Source organism: Microcebus murinus, chromosome 6 (genome assembly GCF_040939455.1).
Source record: "Microcebus murinus isolate Inina chromosome 6, M.murinus_Inina_mat1.0, whole genome shotgun sequence".
NCBI lineage: Eukaryota > Metazoa > Chordata > Mammalia > Primates > Cheirogaleidae > Microcebus > Microcebus murinus.
In genome coordinates this window covers 95177443-95199395 of record NC_134109.1, presented here as the reverse complement: position 1 = coordinate 95199395, position 21953 = coordinate 95177443, and the positions used below count along the sequence as shown (strand labels likewise).

Sequence of the window (21953 nt, the reverse complement as noted above, 5' to 3'; positions counted from 1 at the left end):
TAGCAATCCGCCCGCCTCGGCCTCCCAGAGAGCTAGGATTACAGGCGTGAGCCACCGCGCCCGGCCTATAGTTTTTATTATACCACAATCTTGTATTATGGAAGTAATCTCACTTATGTTCAAGTATGCTTAAGATAAATTTCTAGAAGTGGAATTCCTGTATGAAAGGCTATGTACATTTATAATTTTGATTTTCTACAGTAGAGATTGAGCCAATTTGTTTATATCACAAATGTGTATAGTGATTGTGTGTTTCTCCATACCCTTCAATGTTTTTCAAATTTATAGCATGTATTTTAAAGAATAAGATTGTTACAGTACTCATCAAAATGTATTTATAAAAAATAGTTCAACTTAATACTTTTGTTATATCTGTCATAAAAAACATTGAGTAGAAATTCCATCATGTGTAGACTTCTATAGCAATTATAAAAGATTTGATAAAGTTTTAGGAATTCAGTAACAATAGCTAATTTGTTGCCATTTATTGTATGTCTCCTTTGTTCCAGGTACTATGTTAATGACTTTACAAATATTATCTCTAATATTTAAAATAATTCTATAAGATAGATAGACTTTATTACCCTCATTTCATGGACAGGAATCCTGAGCTGGTAAATTTTAGGTTTAAGCTTTGATTCTAAACTCCAGATTGTTGTCATATCTTTAGTTAATTTTACTTTAATATTTTAGTCTTTTCCTCTTCTTCCTTATAGAGGACAATTAGAATGACTATGATTTCAGCCACTATCTTGCTCTTTTAGGATTCCCAAACTGAAATTTGAAAGAATTAGAAACTGTAGGGAATAATTAAGGATTTGAAAGGTTGTGCATATGTGTGTGTCTGTAAAAGAAAGCATGCAGACTTGCCTTTCAGAGAAGAGATGTTTAATATAGATGCCACTTTCCTGTGTATTTTCTTATTTGAGTTGTGGAAAATAGGAGAAAATGGCAAAGCTACAGAATTGCTAGAGAGAAAAGACAGATAGTGGTGAATAATAGTAATTGGGCCAGGAAGCTTGTTTTTCGTCTTTTTATCTTCAAGTAGCACAGTTTCTGTTTGATCTTGTTTTACCATGTAGGAATTAGCCAGTAGGTATTTATTTTTTTTATATCCTAGACAGTGTTTAATTGTATATCATTTAGAATCATACCACAGCTACTAGGTTGAGTTTTAGAGCAGAGTCTTTATAAGAAAATCTTGGTCAGTATATTTCCCAAATAGACAAATTGTGTAACCTGGTCAACTTTTTTTAAAATAAAAAATAATTATTTAAAACTTGGATCCTTTTAATTTCAGTTTTTTTTACCCTTCCCATTCCATTTTACAGACATTTCAACCTACGAATGAAGAGGGACACTTCCCTTTTCAGTGATGAATTTAAAGTAGAAACATCAAATAAAGTACTTGATTATGATACGTCTCATATTTACACTGGACATATTTATGGTAAGTTGAACCTTAACAGAACCCTTTTAATTTTTTTCTACACAAAGAAATGTATATTTTGAAACATAAGCAAATATTTCAGAAAAGTGGCATAAATCCAGAGGTTGATTTAATCACAAGGGGTAATGGTCTTTGAAAAAATGAAGTCATCTTTGGACTTACCTTTACATGTAACATGTATGTTTATTAGTGAATTATGGAATATCTGGCTTCTGAAAGGTCTAAAATTTTGACTCTCTCAATACTTCCAATCTATTGGAGTTTTCAAAAAATTTTAATGACTTTTACAATTTTCTGATTTTCCATCCAAGAAACGAGCAGTAACTTTTCTTTGTTTTATAGGAAAATAGGAAAAATCTAAAAGGAAATTGTAAAGATCATCTTAATAGCCAAAAATAATGTGACAGAGTCACTTGTAGGGAAATCCTCCCAAGACCTTCCTTCAGCATCTATTTGCTTTTGTTCACAATTCTAACAAATTTCTCTTACTACATCAAATTTAAAAGATGTATTTATTTGGACTGGGCATGGTAGCTCATGCCTGTAATCCTAGTACTTTGGAAGGCCAATGTGGGAGGATCACTTGATGCCAGGAGTTTAAGAACAGCCTGGGCAACATAGGAAGACCATGTCTCTATAAAAAAATTTGAAAGTTAGCCAGGCATGGTGGCACATTCCTATAGTCCTAGCTAACTTGGAAGGTTGAGCTGGAGAAAATTGCTGCAGCCAGTGCTTTGAGGTTGCAATGAGCCGTTTGTGCCACTGCATTCCAGCCTGGGAGACAGAGCGAGCGAGGCCTTCTCTCTAAAAAAATAAAATAAAATAAAAGGTGTATTGAGGGGCATGGCTGGCACACTTACCCCAATTAGGAAGTTACATCTGACCCAGTGTGAGAGAAACTATTTATAGGAGTCATAAAAAAAACTAAAAAAAAATCAAAATCTTCTTAGGGGTATTGGATGGGGCAAAATGTCATTGTGTTTATGTACTCTGTACATATAAATACTCAAGAATCTCAGGTATTAAGACAAAGTTGAACTGTTTGAAAATTCATTTCTACATATTAGATTTCTCAAAATCATAACATGAAGAATTAATTGCTTAAAGAAATGTTTCCTATTTTTGATTATGTCAGATAAATGAGACATTTCTGCACTTAAAATTTCTCACTTGTAGGTGAAACTGAATTATTAAATTTTGAGCTTTTTGTACTCTCACAATTTTGTAACCAAAGGAAAGTGTTTTTCCATCAGTGTAGATTTTATATGTTAGATTATAGTGTTCTATAATTTCCTTCCTTCCTTCCTTCCTTCCTTCCTTCCTTCCTTCCTTCCTTCCTTCCTTCCTTCCTTCCTTCCTTCCTTCCTTCCTTCCTTCCTTCCCTTCCTTCCCTTCCTTCCCTTCCTTCCCTTCCTTCCCTTCCTTCCCTTCCTTCCCTTCCTTCCCTTCCTTCCCTTCCTTCCCTTCCTTCCCTTCCTTCCCTTCCTTCCCTTCCTTCCCTTCCTTCCCTTCCCTTCCTTCCCTTCCTTCCCTTCCTTCCCTTCCCTCCCTTCCCTCCCTTCCCTCCCTTCCCTTCCCTCCCTTCCCTTCCTTTCTTTTCTCTTACTCTCTTACCTGGGCTAGAGTGCGTGGTGTCAGCCTAGCTCACAGCAACCTCAAACTCCTGGGCTCAGGTGATCCTCCTGCTTCAGCTTCACTGCTAGCTGGGACTACAGGCGTGCGCCACCATGCCTGGCTAATTTTTTTTTCTATTTTTAGTTGTTTGGCTAATTTCTTTCTATTTTTAAATAGGTATGGGTCTCGCTCTTGCTCAGGCTGGTGTCGAACTCCTGAGCTCAAGCAATCCTCCTGCCTTGGCCTCCCAGAGTGCTAGGATTACAGGATTGAGCCACCGTGCCGAGCCCTATAATTTTCTTGATTATTTATCTTGCTGGACAAATAATTTAGTAGTCCCTACCCTGCCCCTTTTTACTAGGTGATGGTCAAGAAAAGTATAAGACTTTAAATGAGTTTGCACATAAAAATGATGTCCTTTAAAATACTAGTGTTTTGGGCTCTTCGCTTTATTCTATGATTAACTCAAAGCCAGCTAATTAATATTATTCTGCAACTCAGACATTATGGAAAGCCTGATTTTTATTTTAATGAGAGGATTTTAAATGGTCAAATTTAAGGTTTAAAGTCCTTTCCCTCTCCTTCCCCCCGCAATGTCATTTGATTTTGGTGCTCAGCTTTACGTTGTGATTATGTTAAGAACCAAAGGTCCCTTTTTGTCTGTTGTTTTCTTTCACTAAAGAAGTGTAATTGATAGGACAATATTATAATTCTTTGTACAATATTTAAAAAAGAATTGTGGATGTACTTTTGTTCAAATTACTTCTGAAATATTTGATACTTTTCTATTTAAAAATGTATTTATACCCCCATAATATGCTGAAATAAAAAAAAAAAGTGTGTATTTATAAAACCGAAATTTATCATGGAAGTCAAAAGACTCATGTACAATATATCAGGAGGGAAAGGAGCTTTTTTTCTTATTGTAATTAAAGCAAAATTTTCAAAAGATACTTATGTCTTTATTGTGGTAGTACATATTTTATCAGTGGTTCTGCTTGCCTCTTTCTAAGTTTAAGTTAGTTTAACAATTACTTATTGATGACTACTGTATGCATGCCAGATACTGCTAGGTGCTAGGAATATGATGAACAAAACTGATAATGTTAACATTGTTGTTATTAGTAGTGATATATGTTTTATCTAAGTACTAATTGCTGTTCACATCTCAAATTCAGCTTGATATATTTTATGTGAAAATTAATTTCCCCAGTAAATTTGTATTCAGGATATTTTATATATATGCATATAATTTATATATACATATATATAAAAAAAAGAATGGCTTTTTAAAGGAGAATGAATTTAACATTCATGTGCAAATTAAATTTTCAGAATTTGTTGCTTTCTTTAATAGGTGAAGAAGGAAGTTTTAGCCATGGGTCTGTTATTGATGGAAGATTTGAAGGATTCATCCAGACTCGTGGTGGTACATTTTATGTTGAGCCAGCAGAGAGATATATTAAAGACCGAACTCTGCCATTTCACTCTGTCATTTATCATGAAGATGATATTAGTAAGTACTTACATTTTATCAGATAGCCTTTTGTAAAAAGGCATATGAATAGTTAAAACTATGTGGAGACAAATGAAGCCTAAGCTGTTTTCTTTCCTAAGCTATTATCAGGCTAGGAAATAGTTTTCACAAGCAAAGTCTCAATTTAATGAATAAAAGATCTATATAATGAGGCAATTTCCTTGTCAATCCATGACAGTTCTACTTTGTTGATATGATACAACTAATTCTATTTGAACTATGAATCAACCAAATCTGAAATTCTATATTTTGACATCAGTCAGTTTAATGTGTATGGCCTACTGAAAGTAGAACAGCTTCATTGTCTTATGTAAATTTTAGTGTGGATATCTGTGCAGTGTTTAAGGAACATTTTAGGTATTTTTAAAATTTCTAAATCCTTTGAGTATTTCTTTTTTGGAATCTTGGATCTTGAAATTATGATCTCAAGAGTCCAAGTTTATCTTGGATTTTGTTCTCTACAATAATCTTTATATGATGATAATCTGTTGGGAGTACTCTTTTCTGTGTTTCAAGAATAGAAGATATATTTAGACTTTACCTTTTAATTCAATTGTCTGTATATCCATAGTTATCCAGTCACAGGAATGTTTCATTGAAATGCCACAAATACATTCCTCTAATTTATGTGCTGCTTGAATATTCACATATTATTGTTAACATTTTCTCCCTGACCACCAGGCAGAACATTTTTTTTTTTTTAACTGTAGTCAGACTAGTCTCAATTTTTGCCTACTTTCCTAACTTGGCAGCTTCCTTCTATATTCATTTTCCTTTTTACAGACAGGAATTTATTGTCAACAATTTCATTCTCTCCCCTAGTGCTATACTGACAAATTTTAACCTTTCGAATTTTTACTCCATCAACTTTGACATATCTGTACTTAAGTGTGTCTAACTGCTTGCTATCTCTGCTGCTGGATTACTATAGAAAATAGCGTGAGTATTCTAGGTAGGATGCAGTATGATTTAGCTACTTGCTAAATCATAAATTCGTTAATGCTACTTGCCCATTTTCTTACTCATATCTATTTGATTCCTTTGCCAGTTTCACCTCCTGATATTTCAAACTCCACAGTTTTCTTCAAACTCCAACCTACAATCCTCCTTCATAAATAGGGATGTGAATTCCTTTGCCTTCCTTTCTTTCTACTGACAGAATTATTATCTGCCTGGTGTTGTCTTGCTTTGTAGTTTTGTTAGTAGTTTTGTCTTTTGTGCTGGTTTACGTCCCTTATCTGGGTATGTAAGTTTTCCAAATACAGTTTGTTTCTTTTGTTCCTTTAATATTCCAAATATCATTTATCTGCATTTATCAGCAGATTCTTCATAAAAAACGAAATCTTGGAATATTTTCTTAGAATATTATCTCAAAATCAAATAAGCCCTTTTGGGAAGGAAGGAGAGGAAAAGATTGTCCTTTCCTTCTGATCATATTGAAATCATACTTTTCCCTTTGCTTTGTACTTCCCATCAGTACCCTCTACTGTATTTGATCTGCCTGTTATGATTTCTCTTGTTTTCCTCCTTTTGTTATCTACTTGTGTATAGTTTAAGCATATTCTCCCTTATGTTCACTTGTATTTCTTTGTTGTAATATAATTGTATTGTTCCCATATTGCATCCTACAGTTCCAAATATCTTAATTTATGTCAACCTTTCTTTTTGCCCAAAGATGATGGGTTAGCTTGGAGGATCAGTGACATTGGATGTGACTTAGTTTTCTATTTTCTTTGGCATTTAACTTTACCATTGATTTTTGGCTCTTATTTTATATTTGTTCAAGTAAACATTTGTTTGTGGTAAGGAGGCTCTTTCTCATTCTTTTTATTATTAAATATCAATAATGGCATTAGAACTTAAAAGTAGTAATGTTTAGAGTTATTTTGTTTGTAACTTCTCTGGTAATTGGAAATGTAGTAATTAAAATGAGAATGGGAGTTTGGGAAGGAAGTGCCTTAAACAGAGTTTTTAATGTTTTATAAACCTAGACAGTTATTTTTGAAAAACTATCTAAACATCTGTCAAGTGAACTGTGGCTTAAGAAATGAAAACATCCATAAATTAACTTTTAATCCCTAAATAGTTGCTGTATGTTAGATTCTAAACCATGGCTGGCAAACCTTCTGTAAAGGAACAGATAATAAATATTTTTGGCTTTAGGGGCCATGGGAGTTTTTTTGTAGCCACTGTGTTCTGCCGTTGTAATGCAAAATCAGCTGTAGAAACTGATAAATGAATGAGTGTGGTTGTTTTCCAATAAAACTTTATGGACACCTACATTTGAATTTCATACAGTTTTCATCTGACACAAAATGTCATTTTTTGGATTTTTTTCCAATCATTTAAAAATGTAAAATTCATCCTTAGTTTGCACACCAAACAAAAACAAGTGTCAGGACTCATTTGCCTTGCAAGCTGTAGTTTACCTACTCCCATTCTAGAGGATGGATAGATAAATTTACTTTTTTTTTTTGAGACAGAGTCTCACTCTGTTGCCTTGGCGTGCCCTGGCATCAGCCTAGCTCACAGCAACCTCAAACTCCTGGGCTCAAGTGATCCTTCTGCTTCAGCTTCCCAAGTAGCTGGGACTACAGGCATGTACCACCATGCCCGGCTAATTTTTTATATATATATATATATATATATATATATATATATATATATATTTAGCTGTTCAGTTAACTTCTTTCTATTTGTGGTAGAGCCAAGGTCTCGCTCTTGCTCAGGCTGGGTCTCGCTCTTGCTCAGGCTGGTGTCGAACTCCTGAGTTCAAATGATCTGCCTGCCTTGGCCTCCCAGAGTGCTAGAATTACAGGCGTGAGCCACCATGCCCGGCCGATAAATTTACTTTTAATTGGCCCTTTAAGCTCTCTATGTTGAATATCAAAGGATCTAGAAGTAGTAGTATTAGTAGTTATGGCTTAATGTGTACCTGACACTATGTAAAGTTCTTTAGTTGAATTATTTATTTTAATCCTCACAATAACCTTATGAGATATAGGCACACATATTAGCCCCACTTTTGTGGGAATTGTGTACTTCATCTTCTTTACTTTGTGCTCTTCATTCATGGAAGAAAGCTGTAAATTGTCATTGCCTTTATACTCCAAGGATTTCTGGGGCTTTTCTGAAATCTGTAAGCCTCCCTAAAACCATACATTTGCATCTATTGCTATTTTAAGCCAGATTCTCTCCTTAATATGTTTAACAATGGATATTGTATTTTTTAGCTAACTGAAAGGGAGAGGATACCTTTTAATGTATATTATTATTTTCATATAATTTGCTTAACTGCCAGTAATTTATTTTTATAACTAAAGTACTACATGATTGTTTATATCACTGTGTATATTCCTAAGTGAATTTGGTATCCCTATATGTGTTATCCTTACGAGAAGCAAATGGATAGGGATTCTGTGATGAGAATTTGGCTACCCTCCGCTTAATACTGTTTTTGCAACTATAGGCATTAGTGTATAAAACTACCAAGGAAAAAGATACTGCTATTTTGGAAAACCTTGGGGAATGACTTCTGAGGCTATACCAGAACAAAGAGATGGTTTTCAGTGAAAATATTTAATAACTTGGAAGGTGTTTTGATATCCATTTAGATATGATGGTGATAAGTATCTACAGTTGCCAGATTAAAATTCACACTTGTTCAATTGTGTACATAGGTAGTAAAAAGCACTCTCTCCTAGGACATAAAAGTGTGGACAGTTGTGACAATGTAAGAATATCACTTAATCCTTTGCACAGTTTATTTTAAAGAAACTTGGAAAAACACTGTCCTGTAAACTATAATAGTAGTAATCTTATTAACATGGACAAGTTTTAGGGATGTCTGAGTACATGATTGCTTGGAATTATTAGTTGTAATAGTGTACTTTTGCACCCTTTTGTGTACTACCTATCCCAGAGATAATAGTCTGAGTAATTTTTCGATGCTATACCTATAGAGAAGCGCTTAATCTCTGAATTAAAAAAATTTTAATGAAGTATATCAAGCTACAGAATAAGTATTAATTTATTTGGGTTTATCCTTTTCATTTCAAATTTGGTATTGATTTTCTTGTATAGGAAACCCCCAAGAGCTTGAATTTGCTGGAGCCTTGTAGTAGTAGAGATACCTTATTTTCAGCATGTGTGCTACCCATAGCTATACTCTCTTCTTTCTCTTGTGCTTCAGTGGGAAGCCCTATTATTTCTTGTTTTGAAAAATTGAGATTGTTAAACTTTATTTTACTATTTCAAGATGGAGGCCTCTTCATTCATGTAGAAGCCTCATTTGTGGAAAGTTGAGGAATTTGCTTCTGTAACCTTTAAAAAATCATTTAGTTCTATATTGTGGTGGTTTTTTTCTTTCACCTTTATTGGTTTGATTCATATTGTGTTTTCGAAGTTTTTGACATAAATGAGTTTTGTCACAATTACTAAGGCTTCTAACCCTTTTTGTGTTACTGTAAGTAGGAGGGAGGGACAAAAAGAAAGAAGAAAAGAGAGAAGAAAAAATTGAATTGGTAGGTAATCGATAATAGCTAGCATTGGTCAATCTCTGATATTATCAGATTAATATCGTCATTCACAAATAATAGGAAAATTGGAAAAGTTGAAGTGTAGAATATATGGCTTTCAACTTCAAAAAGTTGAAGTTCTAAATGTATGGCTTCAGAACTCCCACAGTGTATATAAATGTTTTGGTTAATCTCTCTACTATATGTTTTAATTTATATACTTTAATTAGCATTGATCTTAAATATTAAACTTATTTCATCATAGAATATTATTTGAAGGAAATATAAAAATTTTGAGGCATTGTTGACTTTTCTTTTTTCTTCAGTTAATCTCTAGGAAAATATACATTTCTCTGAACAACTCAGAGGAACAAAAGCAGAAAAGTTGAGGCGGCTATGATAAATGATAGTTATTTTAAAAATGGTATTAATTAGAAATGTATGATACTAAATTAGAAACAGTTTTAAAAGATCAGATAAACAGATAGTGAGGAGCTTAATTCTTTTTGGCAGAATTTGGAACAATTATGCCCAGCCATTTCATATTATACTGTCAGAAACTTTATTTATATGTTTATTTGTATAGGAAGAACTCAAGTTGAGAAAATTTTAGATTAAGAGCTTTTCAGATTGGTTATATGTGTATCTGTGTATGGATATGATATGTATATGTTACCTTTAACTATAAATACAAAATATGTTAGCTATAATGAAATATAATGAATCATTTCAGAAATACAAGATTTTTAAAAAATAAAAATTAGAAGCCTTCAGAATGTCAGCAAAATAGCTAAACCTTTTTTGTAATTACAGAATGCTATTCAATTAACAGAACAACAGTTATTTCTTATAAGCTGCGTCAGAGACAACTGAAGATGAAAAAAACTACCATCCCCATATATAACTAATTTGTGCTGTGTACCAGTAAGAACCTACTTTAAATTTCCATTCCAATTTACAGCCCCATACTGAACTAGGCAAGGTTAGTGGCTATTGAACGTGTCAGCAAGACAGAGCTGTCTAAAGACACATTGGTAATGTGTCATCTATCCAATAAAAGACATTGTACAGTTAAAAACAAATCTCTCATAACCTTACATTTCAATTTTTTCTCTTTAAAAGGAATAAGTTGTGTAGAGGGAGGTTAAATGGTTTATAGACAAGGGAAAAAAACTGTGCTGGGACCAACTTACTCATCATCACCATCTTCATCTTTTTAATCTTCCTCCTCTTCATCTTTCTCTTCACTCTCCTTCATTTTTTTCTTGCCTTTTTTTTTTTTTAACCCTGATGACTCCTTTTATTGCTGCATCAGGCTTTCCTTTTCTTATAATGTATCAACATTCTTTTTGTGTTTTTTGTATTTTTCCTTTAGCTTAGGAGCTTTCTTTTCATAAGGCTACTTGTCATTTGCAGTAGTGTTATTCTACATCTCTCCCAGTGTCTTTGCAACATTGCCAGTGGATGGGCCAGGATGTTCTCCTTTGGTTTTTGGTTAATACTCAGAACAGGACAAGAAAAAGGAGGCCTTTTGGGTGCATAGGGATCCTTGAACTTCTTTTGCGTTTCTCCTTTAGGAGGAATATAGATTTTCATTTCTCTTTCATAACTGGCCTTGTCCATCTTTGCCATGTCTTCAAATTTTTTTTTCTCTTTAGCAGATGTGGTCTTCCACCTCCCTGAGCAATTCTTAGGAACCTCTGAGAAGCTGACTGAAACATTTGGGTGCTGCTGCTAGTGCTTCTCCTGGCAAATTTGCACAAAGAATGCATATGATAACATTTTGCCTCTTGGCTTCTGAGGATCTCCTTTGCCCATGTTTAGTTATTTTTCTTCAGCAGGAAACAGAGTTTCCCGGTGCCTATCTGGCTCTTGTTTGCCCCAGTGCTGTTTCAGTGGAGCTCAATGTACTGCAATGGCTGTCAGAAACACACAGTTATTTAAAAATAACAAAGCTTGTGTTGTAAAATAACTTTGAAACTCACCCTAAAAAGTAAAGTTCCATTTGAAATTTTTGTTTTTTTATTCTGAGAACTATCCCCTCATGATTTTGTTTTACAGTGTTTGAAGTGGTTTACAAAGAGATTACAATAAGAAATTCTATAATTTTAGTATTGCAAAAGGCACTAGAATTCAATGCTCTGTTTAAAGATGAGGGAAACTATGTCTGGGCATGGTGGCTCACATCTGTAATCCTAGCACTTTTGGAGGCTGAGGCAGGAGGATCCATTGAGGCCAGGAGTTTGAGACCAGCTTGAGCAGGAGTGAGACCCTGTTTCTACCAAAAATAGAAAAATTAGCCAGGTATGGTGGCACATGCCTGTGGTCCCAGTACCTTGGGAGGTTGAGGCAGGAGGATCACTTGAGCTCAGGAGTTTGAGATTGCAGTGAACTATGATGACGCCCACAGCATGCTAGCCTGGAGACAGAGCAAGACCCTGTCTCAAAAAAAGTAAAATACAAATAAAAATAAAGATGACAGAAATGGAAACCTAAAGAGTCTAAAACTTGTGCAATATAGTATCATGACAAAGATCTGTGTCTCTTGGCTTCCACTCCAGTGCCTTTTCCTGTTACATTCTAAGGAGAGATTAGTCTAAAGTCTGCTGAAAGGCAAAGAACTAAATAACAATAGAGACATTTACAGAGAGGATTTTTAAAAAGTTAGGAGAAAGCTAAGGCTTCTTTATTTTTGGTATCATTATTAATTTTACAGGTTAGCTGTATTCACTACCAAAAAGAGCAAATTTATATTTTAGATTTAACTTTTATGAGTAATAAATTATAGAAAAGCTAGAAAAAATAGCATTTAGGAGTATGTGTATGTTCTAGGGATAAGGGGAGCTAAAACTCAGTCTTTCACATCTATTATAGCATAATTCAATAATTGTTATTTATACTAGTGACCTTGTGAGAGTGCTTGAGGACATTGGTCCAAGTCTTTGGCCTCCCCAAAGAGCTGCTTTTGAAGAGGCATTGTGGTATCTGATTTATTATAAAAATATTAAATTCTGTTCATGATTTGTACATTTGGGGATGTGGTAATCTCAGTAAGCAATCTTGTTATATTTATATTTGAACATTAGTCTAGGAATTCATAGATGTTGATTTTACTAGTTTTAGCTGCTAGAGAGTCTAAGAATCATGGGTTTAAAAGCAACCTTGTAGATCAATTAGTTAAAATTGTTTTAGGGTTTAATTCATTTGCTCAAAATTGTGTAAATTATGGCAGACATGGTAGGGAGAAAGCACAAGAGGTAATATGTCAGAGAACTGAGGCGTGGAATATGTGTGGGAAAGCAGTTAGAATTAAAATCAGGGTGATGTGTTAGAATAGCTTTGTAACCCCTTATACAAGTAACTTACTTTTTCTGGATCTCATTTTCTCCAGGTGTGAAATGAGGGTATATACCACAGCACTAAATCTCTTCTAGAAGTTAACAGTTCTAAACTGCTTTTCCTTTAAAGGTGGAAATATTTTTGTTTGTGCTGATTACCAAATGACTATATAAAATATACATTCCTTTGTGTAAATTAAATAGAAGATGAAGTGTCTACCACCATTAACATTTTTGTGAATGGCCCTTTAGATCTCACTTACTTACTATTTTAAATTTCACTTACAGTATACCTTAGATCTCTATGTCAGTAAATATAGCTCTACATTTTTCCTTTAAATGGCTACATAGTAACGTTCCATTGTTTCATTGATGAATGTGTTATTTACCAACCCACCAACTAATGGACATATAGGTTGTTTCTTCTTTTTTACTGTTAAAAATTGCTTCAGCGGCCGGACGCGATGGCTCATGCCTGTAATCCTAGCACTCTGGGAGGCTGAGGTGGGAGGATTGCTCGAGGTCTGGAGTTTGAAACCGGCCTTAGCAAGAGTGAGACCCAGTCTCTACTATAAATAGAAAGAAATTAATTGGCCAACTAATATATATAGAAAAAGTTAGCTGGGCATGGTGGTGCATGCCTGTAGTCCCAGCTACTCGGGAGCTTTAGGGAGATTTAGGAAGACTTGCCAGGGGAGGTGGCATTTGACTTGAACCTTGACGATAAGGGGTAGACTTTTGACTGCTGGAGGAAAGAATCTGTGATGGCAGAAGGGTAGCATTAGGCTGGCTGCAACTAATTCTTTCTAGCTGTCATAGCTTGGAAACTTCAGAAAAGAAAGGAAACTGGCATGTTCTTTGGCCTGAAATTACCCATTTACTGCTGTGTTTAGTGTTTAGTCTCAAGACAAATAAATGGAAATGATGATCACTTTAAATCAGTGTGTTGCAAGATTTCATTTTAAGCTTTAGTTATAAGTTTTACAGGTTTAATGACTGATTAATTTGTTAATTAAAGATTTTATTTAAGTACCTAATCTGTATAAGATACTTTAAGGTATTGTGGTTGCAGTGATGAATAAGGCAAAGTTTCTCTCCTTATGCACTTAAGAGTCTAGTAATTCTGTTTGTAATTGATCAGAAAAATTAAGCAACATTTCTCTTATTGACCTGATTTATGATTCCTTTTGCTAACAACACTAACCCTTTCTTTCTAAAAACCATGGATGGGGAGTTACGTGCCTGGCATCTCTGCTTCCTGGGAGATCAGTGTTGTGAGTTTATGTGAGGACCATCTTCTGTTTCTTCCACTTCCCATGGACAACCATGCTATGCTCTTCTTCATGCTCCTTCACCCTCCCAAATAGAAACTAGGTGTGGTAATTGTGAAAGAGGTACAGGGGAGAAAAGGACTCCTATACACTGGAATTAGAAGGGGAAGGAACATTTAGAGACCTTCCCTCTCTCCAAACTCTTCATCTCTCCTCAAAAAAAAAGACCAAAAACTTCCTTTTATTTTCTATCAGTGACTCCTTGTTGATTTTTGGCAACTTTGAAAATAAATGGTAATTTTCAGGGGCAAGGACCTCATTCCATGATACTCTTCTGCAATCTGTTAATGATTAAATTAGTTAATACATTTATTAACGATTTCATTAATTATTTTAATTAATTCATCAATAATTTCATCATTAATAATTTAATTACACATATAATTATTAATACATTTAACTAATATGTCCATTAATAATTAATAATTATTAATACTTATTAACATTTAATAATGCATAATTATTATTTGAAGTCACTCTTTTAAATTCAGGTAATATAATAAAGGTTGAATTACTTGATTGTATTTGGTGATTCATAGCATGTTATTGGAGGATTGCACCCAGTTTTGACTTGGACCTTGCAGTCAAGTTCCTAATCTGCCAGTCTGCATGGAGAGGAGTAGTGAGGATGTAGGAAGTTGGTGTTTAATGTGTGGTTCTGTTGGGTAGAGAATCTGAACTATAAATATTCCCCCTCACTGGAGTGGGTGATTCAGAGTTAACTAGAGCAGTTTCCTACTTAAGATGGTATCACAATATATGTATTATTTATATTTGTGTCTCCTACAACAAAACAAAAGCAAGAGGTTGGCATGCAAAGGAACTGAAAGAGGAAAGGCAATAGATCTAAAGCTGATCTTTGTTTTAAAAGGCTGAATATCCTACACCCATGACTCATTCTTTGTGAAAGAATATGCTGTTTGGCCTTTTCAGGGGAACTACAGTGCATCCTATGATTTAGCATCTCAATGAGGGCTTATTCATTAGTTGAACAAAGGCTTTTTCTAGAATTGAGGATTATATTGTCAGTAATTTTAGAGGGAAAATGTCATTGGCCATTTATAGTTAATGTGGTGACTAGGGAAAATGGGCTATTTTAGAAGTTTTGAAGTATATGGGGAAAACGTTATGCTTGACCACCTTTTTTTCTATTGGGAGAGCTTTGTGCTGACAGAATTTGAAGCATATGTAAATACTGCTTTTGTTGCTTTGCAAATGTTTTTTGCCCTAAATTTTAAGCTTTCAAAAGGAATTTATATCTTTAATTTATCATATATAAAATATAATTAACAAAGAAATAAAACAGTCTTTTTAAATTCTCTAATTCTTGATATTTCTAATATTTTAAATTACAGTAGACTGAATAAATATTAGTTTTATTATTTTTTTCATTCCCCTATACATTAATAACCAATACTAAGAGAGTTTCAGTATTTTGATAAAAGATTTTAAAGTTCACAGGACAATTGTAATTTTTTTTCATTGATTATTAAGATAGCTTTGCATAGTTTTAGCTTGCTACATGGCCAGTTTTATAGGCTGGCCTATACTACTGTGGCAAAGCAAGGACTGCTTGGTGTTAACTAGGGGAATAAAATAGAGAATGGACTCTGGCATTAAGGAACTACTTGAGAATCATGTACTTTTGAGTGAGCATAGTCATAGTTACCAGTTTTTTTCTAGCCCCATTCAACTTCAGGAGTGTAGGTAGAGAGTTGAATTTAAACAGGATTTGGTTGAGAGTCAAGTGGGCTAGCATGAAGGACTAGGGAGTTGATGGTGAATGCAGTAGAGTAATTATAGTGGTAACTGACTGTGGGATTTAGATTGAATAAGGAAGAGAAGGAATATCCAGTGATACAATGAACAAGGTAGTAGTATTGGCAGATTGAAAGGTCTTACTGGTGTTGAAAGATCGTTAGAGTCTAGAGGGAATGTGCTGAAAAGATAAAGTGGTAGAAAGAAAGTAGGATGCTGGAAGTTGAGATTATGAAGGCATTTCAGCTACCAGTAATGACAGGTTGAAAAGTATAACCATGGAAATGAGAAGCTGAGGTAGGAAAAGATCATTGGAGAAATGAGGGGCAGGGGAATATCTTTCTAAGAATGGAAATAGTTCTGGGGTTCTCCTTGATTCTTGCTGGAGTCTCCTGATAGAGATAAAGAATGCTGCAGAGGAATTCTCCTGATCCCTGCCAGATGATGTACCAGAAGAGGTGGTTTTGTGAAATGTAGATACTCTTGATTAGGACCCAAAGCAATCTATTGGTGATGAGATAGAATTAGGACAGTTTTATTACTGAGTCTAGGCTGTCTTTTCACTCTGCGGGGGTAACAGCCTGCTGTGCATGGTGGTTCTATTCTTAAGTTTCTACTGGCTTCTTCTCAACTCTTGTTGATAGTAGCCTATAGGTAGTGTGGTATTGCTCTGAATACTGGCTATATAGCACTTCTGTGTGGAGGAGTGGTAGAAAAAAATACACTCTAATATCAGCTATACATACAATGTTATAAGCCTCTGTGTGTGTGTGTGTGTAAATGTATCAACACATACATTTTATCAAGTAGGTGAGATACCCATGACAGTATTTGGTTACCTTAATCCAAATGTTTAAGTACTTAGCATCAGTGCCAATGAATTAGAAGACTACAGAATGTCAGTATGTGTAGTGTTTTTTAATATCTGGGAAGTTTTTATATTTTATTGGGATATTGTATAGTAGGAATTGCTAATTATATATAAATCAGACATGTACATTATTCTTTGACTTACCTTATGTCATTACATTAAAGAAAATGATATTACAGTTGTTTAAGATAGGGATTTTTTTTTTTCTGTTCCTAAATTTAGTAAGATGTTCAACTAAATGCTGTGCACATGAAATTGTTCAAGTGTGTGGAAGCTATAAAATTCTTTCTTCTAAGAATATTTTGTAGGCTGGTCCGAAGGTAGTGAGTTATCCCACGTGATTGTTCACAGTCAGTTACAGATTGAACTCCTTGTTCTACTACTTTTCCCCCTCCTCACTACTGCACTTGACTAGTCTTAATAAATAAAAAAGAAAAAAGAAAAAGAATATTTTGTAGTAGCTCTTTTGGGCCTATGTAGGAGCAGATTCAAAATATATTTCAAAGTATTCTTTGAATGAAGATAAATCCTAGTTTCTGTCATGATCAGATTACTAAGTATATTATTTCTCAAATTTAAGTCAAATCAGGCATAGCAACTGATGTATATCTTTATACTCATGGAACTAAATTATACATGGAAACAAAAAAAAGTTTTTTGATGTATTCATTATGTGGTGGACTATAATTAAACTGCTGATGAGCCTCACAACTTATTGCTCTCTAAAACTGAAGATTTTACATTGGATAAATTCTCTCTTGAAAAACTGTTTGAAAAATGATAATAGTACTTATTTCTCCAAGCATATAAAATATTAAATCTGGGTGTTGTAGAGTCTGTAAGCTTTCATCTTTAGGAATCCTCAGAGTATCAGTCTTCAACTTAACTATATGACTGATTTTTGGGTGCAAAACTTATATCTTTGAATGGGTGAAAACTAGTTATATATGAAAACCTTCAGAAAACAAAACAATAAAAATACTTGTGTAAACACTGTTAAGGAATTACTGATATGTTAGGCCAAGATTATTTTGGAATTATCTGTGATAGGAAAAATTCGCCAAGTGCCAATGGAGGTCAGATATAAAATGAGTTCTTTTATTCTCCTTGACAAAAGTTTTTACCATGAATTTAGGTAATGTTAAGTACAATTCCAAACAGCCCCCAAATTCAGTGGCAAAATGCACTACAAGCTCATTTCTCACTACCTAACAGTCTAATGTGAGTATTCCTTATCAGGCAGCTTTTCTTCAAGAACTGATTGAGGGATTCAGGCTCCTTTATTTTGTGCCTATACTGTTGTGCAGTTCCCAGGTTGTCTTTGACTAGCCATTCAGAAGGGGAAAAGACCACAGAAGATCTTGGCTGGTTACTATCCTTTTGCTTACACTCCTTCAGCTAGAACTTGGTTACATGCCACTCTTAACTTGAGGCTGGGAAATTTAGTCTAGAATTGTGCCCAGAATAGCAAAGAACCTTTTGACTATAGTCAATTACTGCCAAACTGTGCCAAGAGTAAAATTGTTTGTTTTTTCAAATAAAATCTGAAAATTTAAAAACTAAAAAAAAAAAACTGGTTAGGTGATTGATATTCTGGTATGAGGGGCTGTTGAAAGGTTATATATTTTGATAAACAGATTATTTCCACCCACCTACCCCAGCATACTTGTTTGTTTGTTTGTTTGGTAGTGTGGTAAAGTGTGAGGGATGGGGAAAACCAGGCATGATAGACATTTAGGGGACATTCACCTGAAAACTGGCTGTAAATGTTTTAATAACAGGGCTTTTCTTTTGAAAGTCTAAGTTACATAGTCTTTTATTTGGAAGTGGGTTTATCTCTAGGTGATCATGTGTCCGTTTTCATGTCATTGTGTGAGAGAGCAGTTTTTGGTATGGGAGTTATAAAGATGTTTTAAGAATTTTTAGGATAAATTAGAACTGTAGTTAAAAGCTCTTTTAGGGTGTCTCTATCTAATTCACCTCTATAAGAATGTCATCAAATGTTGCTAAATGTATGTTTTTTTCATTAATCTTAAATTACCCTAAGATAAAGTTAAAATTGGTTTTTATTAACTTAAGTATTAACTTTATTCTAACAAATGTATATTAAGGCAGTACAAACTAACTCATAAAGGAATAAGAAGAGTAGAACATAGTAAGTAAATCATAATTTAGTGGCTTATTACCCTGCAACAGAAATTAAAATACAAATTTGAAAGTATATGAATTGTTCTCATCCATTTATATGATAAAATATTTATAAATTGTTCTCATCTATTTATATGGTAAAATATTTAATAAATTAGTACTCTGAAAGCACTTTTAACTTATTTGCCTAGTTACTGCCAGATTCAGCAGCGGGATTCATTATAATATTCATTATTGTTGGTAAGAATTAGATAAACAGTTTTCTTATTCATGATTGAAGAAAAAACTGGCCAAATAATCATGCCACATTTTTAGTTACTGTCCCAGTATTGGGGGAAAGTATCACAAAATAATGGATATATAAGTAACTAATATCAAGCTTTAACTTGTCTTTATATAATAGTTAAAACAATTAGCAAAATATCAAGGGATCAAGTTTATTAACTGAATAAGGAACTTGTGTATGTGTGTGTGTATACATGTATGTATATACTTGTCTATGAGTATGCCTGTACATTTTTTGTTGTTGTTGATTGAAATGAGTGTTCCTGGTATGGAGGAATTTCATGAACTGATGGTCCAGGCAAGCTAGGTTTTGTTAAGAATTAGGCGAGGCTTATTGTGATATTTTCAGGTTAAAATTAATAGCAGAAAAAGGCATTGTGATGCTAACATCACAAATCTACTAAAAGGTGAGAATTGAAAATCTTGGCATTTTATACTGTAAAACTTTCCAGCCTTTGTGGTAGAATCTTACTAAATATATGTTGGGTGATACTATATTTTCACTTTCTCAAAGCCAATCTTTGAAACAGTAAAACACTAAATATATCATTTTTTTTCTTTCCAACAATTCTGTAATGTTAGTTTTCTACTTCAAAATCATTTGAGTACCACAGATATTGCAATCTTTTAGTCGTAACTTTTTTTTGAAAATTTCAAACCTACAGAATAGTCAGTAGAATTACACAATGAACACATGTGTATCCTTCCCCTGGGTTGCCATGTTTTAACGTTTGCATCCTTCCCCTTCCAATGTACTTTTTGGGGGAACCATTTGAAAGTAGGTTGCAGACATGAAACTTAACTGCTAAATACTTCTCTGATCTCCTAAGAATATGTACATTTTCCTAAATAGCTATAATAATGTTTCAATCCTAAAAAGTTATCATTAATATCATTTAATATACAGACTATAAAAATTATTTAAAATCTATAGTATTTCTTCAGTTGTCATAAAAATACGTTTTTTTGCATGTGTTTATTATGTCTCTTTTTGTGTCTTAATTTATACCAGGCTCCCTTAGCCCCAGTTCCCAACTTTTTCTGTTTTTTCTTTTTTAATGACACTGCATTTTTTTCCTTGTGTCTAGATCAGTGACTTATAGAATGCCCCTTATTCTCAGTGTGTTTGATTATTCACTCATGATTAGATTTAAACTATTTTGGCAAGAATACTGGAAATTTTTTAATGCATCACATCAGGAGGTACATAGTTTTAGGTCGTCTTATGTTTGGTAATGCTAAATGTGATCACTTGGTAATTGAAGTGTTAATTAATCTCTCTCTTTGATCTGAAAGTACCTTTTTCCTTTATATTGCTAATATAAAGGAAATATAATATATAATCAAAATATAATAATAAGTAATCTGTGGGGTGATACTTTCAGAGACTGAATATCCTGTTCCCTCACAACTTTTTTTTTTTTTTTTTTTTTTTTTTTTTTTTGAGACAGAGTCTCACTTTGTTGCCCAGGCTAGAGTGAGTGCCATGGTGTCAGCCTGGCTCACAGCAACCTCAATCTCCGGGGCTCAGCGATCCTACTGCCTCAGCCTCCCGAATAGCTGGGAGTACAGGCATGCGCCACCATGCCCGGCTAATTTTTTTTTTTTTGTATATATATTTTTAGTTGGTCAATTAATTTCTTTCTATTTTTGGTAGAGACGGGGTCTCGCTCAGGCTGGTTTCGAACTCCTGAACTCCTGACCTTGAGCAATCCGCCTGCCTCGGCCTCCCAAAGTGCTAGGATTACAGGCAGGCGTGAGCCACCACTCCCGGCCCTTCCCTCACAACTTTGACCCAATGGTTTTAGCACCCATTGATGATCCTTGCCTAAATTAATTTGTGTATGTGAGGTTGTGAAATGGTAATTTTAATTATGTCATTACTTTTACATTTATTGATTGAATTTTATACCTGTTACAACCTTGACCTCTGATAAAAACTAATTTAAAGTTTAAATCAGAGCTGTTGTATTAGTGTAGGCAGATTGTCTATAATCCTTACCTCCCACCTGCCGGTTTTTATATATATTCTAGTATTTAACTGGAATTTCCGATGAAATACAGTTGATCTTTGAACAACACAGGTTTGAAGTGTGAAGGGCTACTTATATGCAGATTTTAAAAAACTAAACTCAGATGGAAAATGCAGTATTCATGGGATGTGAAACCCACGTATACAGAAGGCCAGCGTTTTCTAGATGTAGGTTACGCAGAGCTCACTTTGGGGTTTGAGTATGCCTGTATTTTGGTATGGGGAAGGAATCCCCCAAATATACCAAGGGACAACTGTAGTTCCCTGATGTCCACTTCAGGTTCTAGATTTTTTAAGAAACTACTTGTAGTGTTTATAATTATATTTCTGTGTATTACATTTATAAGCTACTTAAGGATTTTTTGATGCTTCCTCTTATATCCATGTCTTGGTGTTTTATTTTGCCAGTTCTTTTAATTGTGGTTACTAGATTGAATTATAAAATATGTTCATAAACTAAGGAAGACCTTAACAAGGGAGAAGTATGTAGAACTTTGAAAGAGTGGAATTAACTTTTAAATGACTAAACTAAATTGAACTGTTTTCTAGAAATAGAACCAGCTCAGCTAGGGATAATTTAATCACTTTATTAAGGGAAAATAAATGATAAAATAGATGCTGGTTTGTTAAGCAGAGTGGTCACTTGAATTATACATTGAGTAAATTTAAACTCAGTCTACTTTTATCGTGCCTGCCATAGAGTATGTTTTTAGGTTACTTTTCCTTGAGGCCAATTGGTATTCGTGGAAAGAATTCAAGCCATATATAATATCAGCCTACCTGTAGTTCAGGTTGAAGGGGCTTTGTACATTTGTGGCATAGGAAATTTAATGTGTCTGAAGGGAAATTTATAAATTACAGATCAGGTAAATTGCAGTTTTAAGATGCTCTATGTATCTTAAGTGGGAAAGATTAGAAAAGTTAAATCCTGAATAATGAATAATTATTGTCCTTTTTTAGAATTCACAGATCATCCATATGACAAAAAACTAAAGACCAGTGATTTTTATTGAAGGAGAACTTAGGAACCTGCCAGATTTTAAAATAAAAATGCCTAGTTTAATGCCTTTCC

The 21953-nt window shown here is 33.9% G+C and overlaps 1 protein-coding gene across 1 annotated transcript in view; it reads left to right on the top strand.

Annotated features, from left to right (window-relative positions):
* ADAM10 (ADAM metallopeptidase domain 10) overlaps nt 1-21953 on the top strand; it is a 138360-nt gene that overhangs the window by 52430 nt on the left and 63977 nt on the right. Inside the window, exons 3-4 of the mRNA XM_012783034.3 lie at nt 1332-1450; nt 4422-4580. Of these exons, the coding sequence (XP_012638488.1) occupies nt 1332-1450; nt 4422-4580 (278 nt within the window). The remainder of the gene's footprint in view (nt 1-1331; nt 1451-4421; nt 4581-21953) is intronic.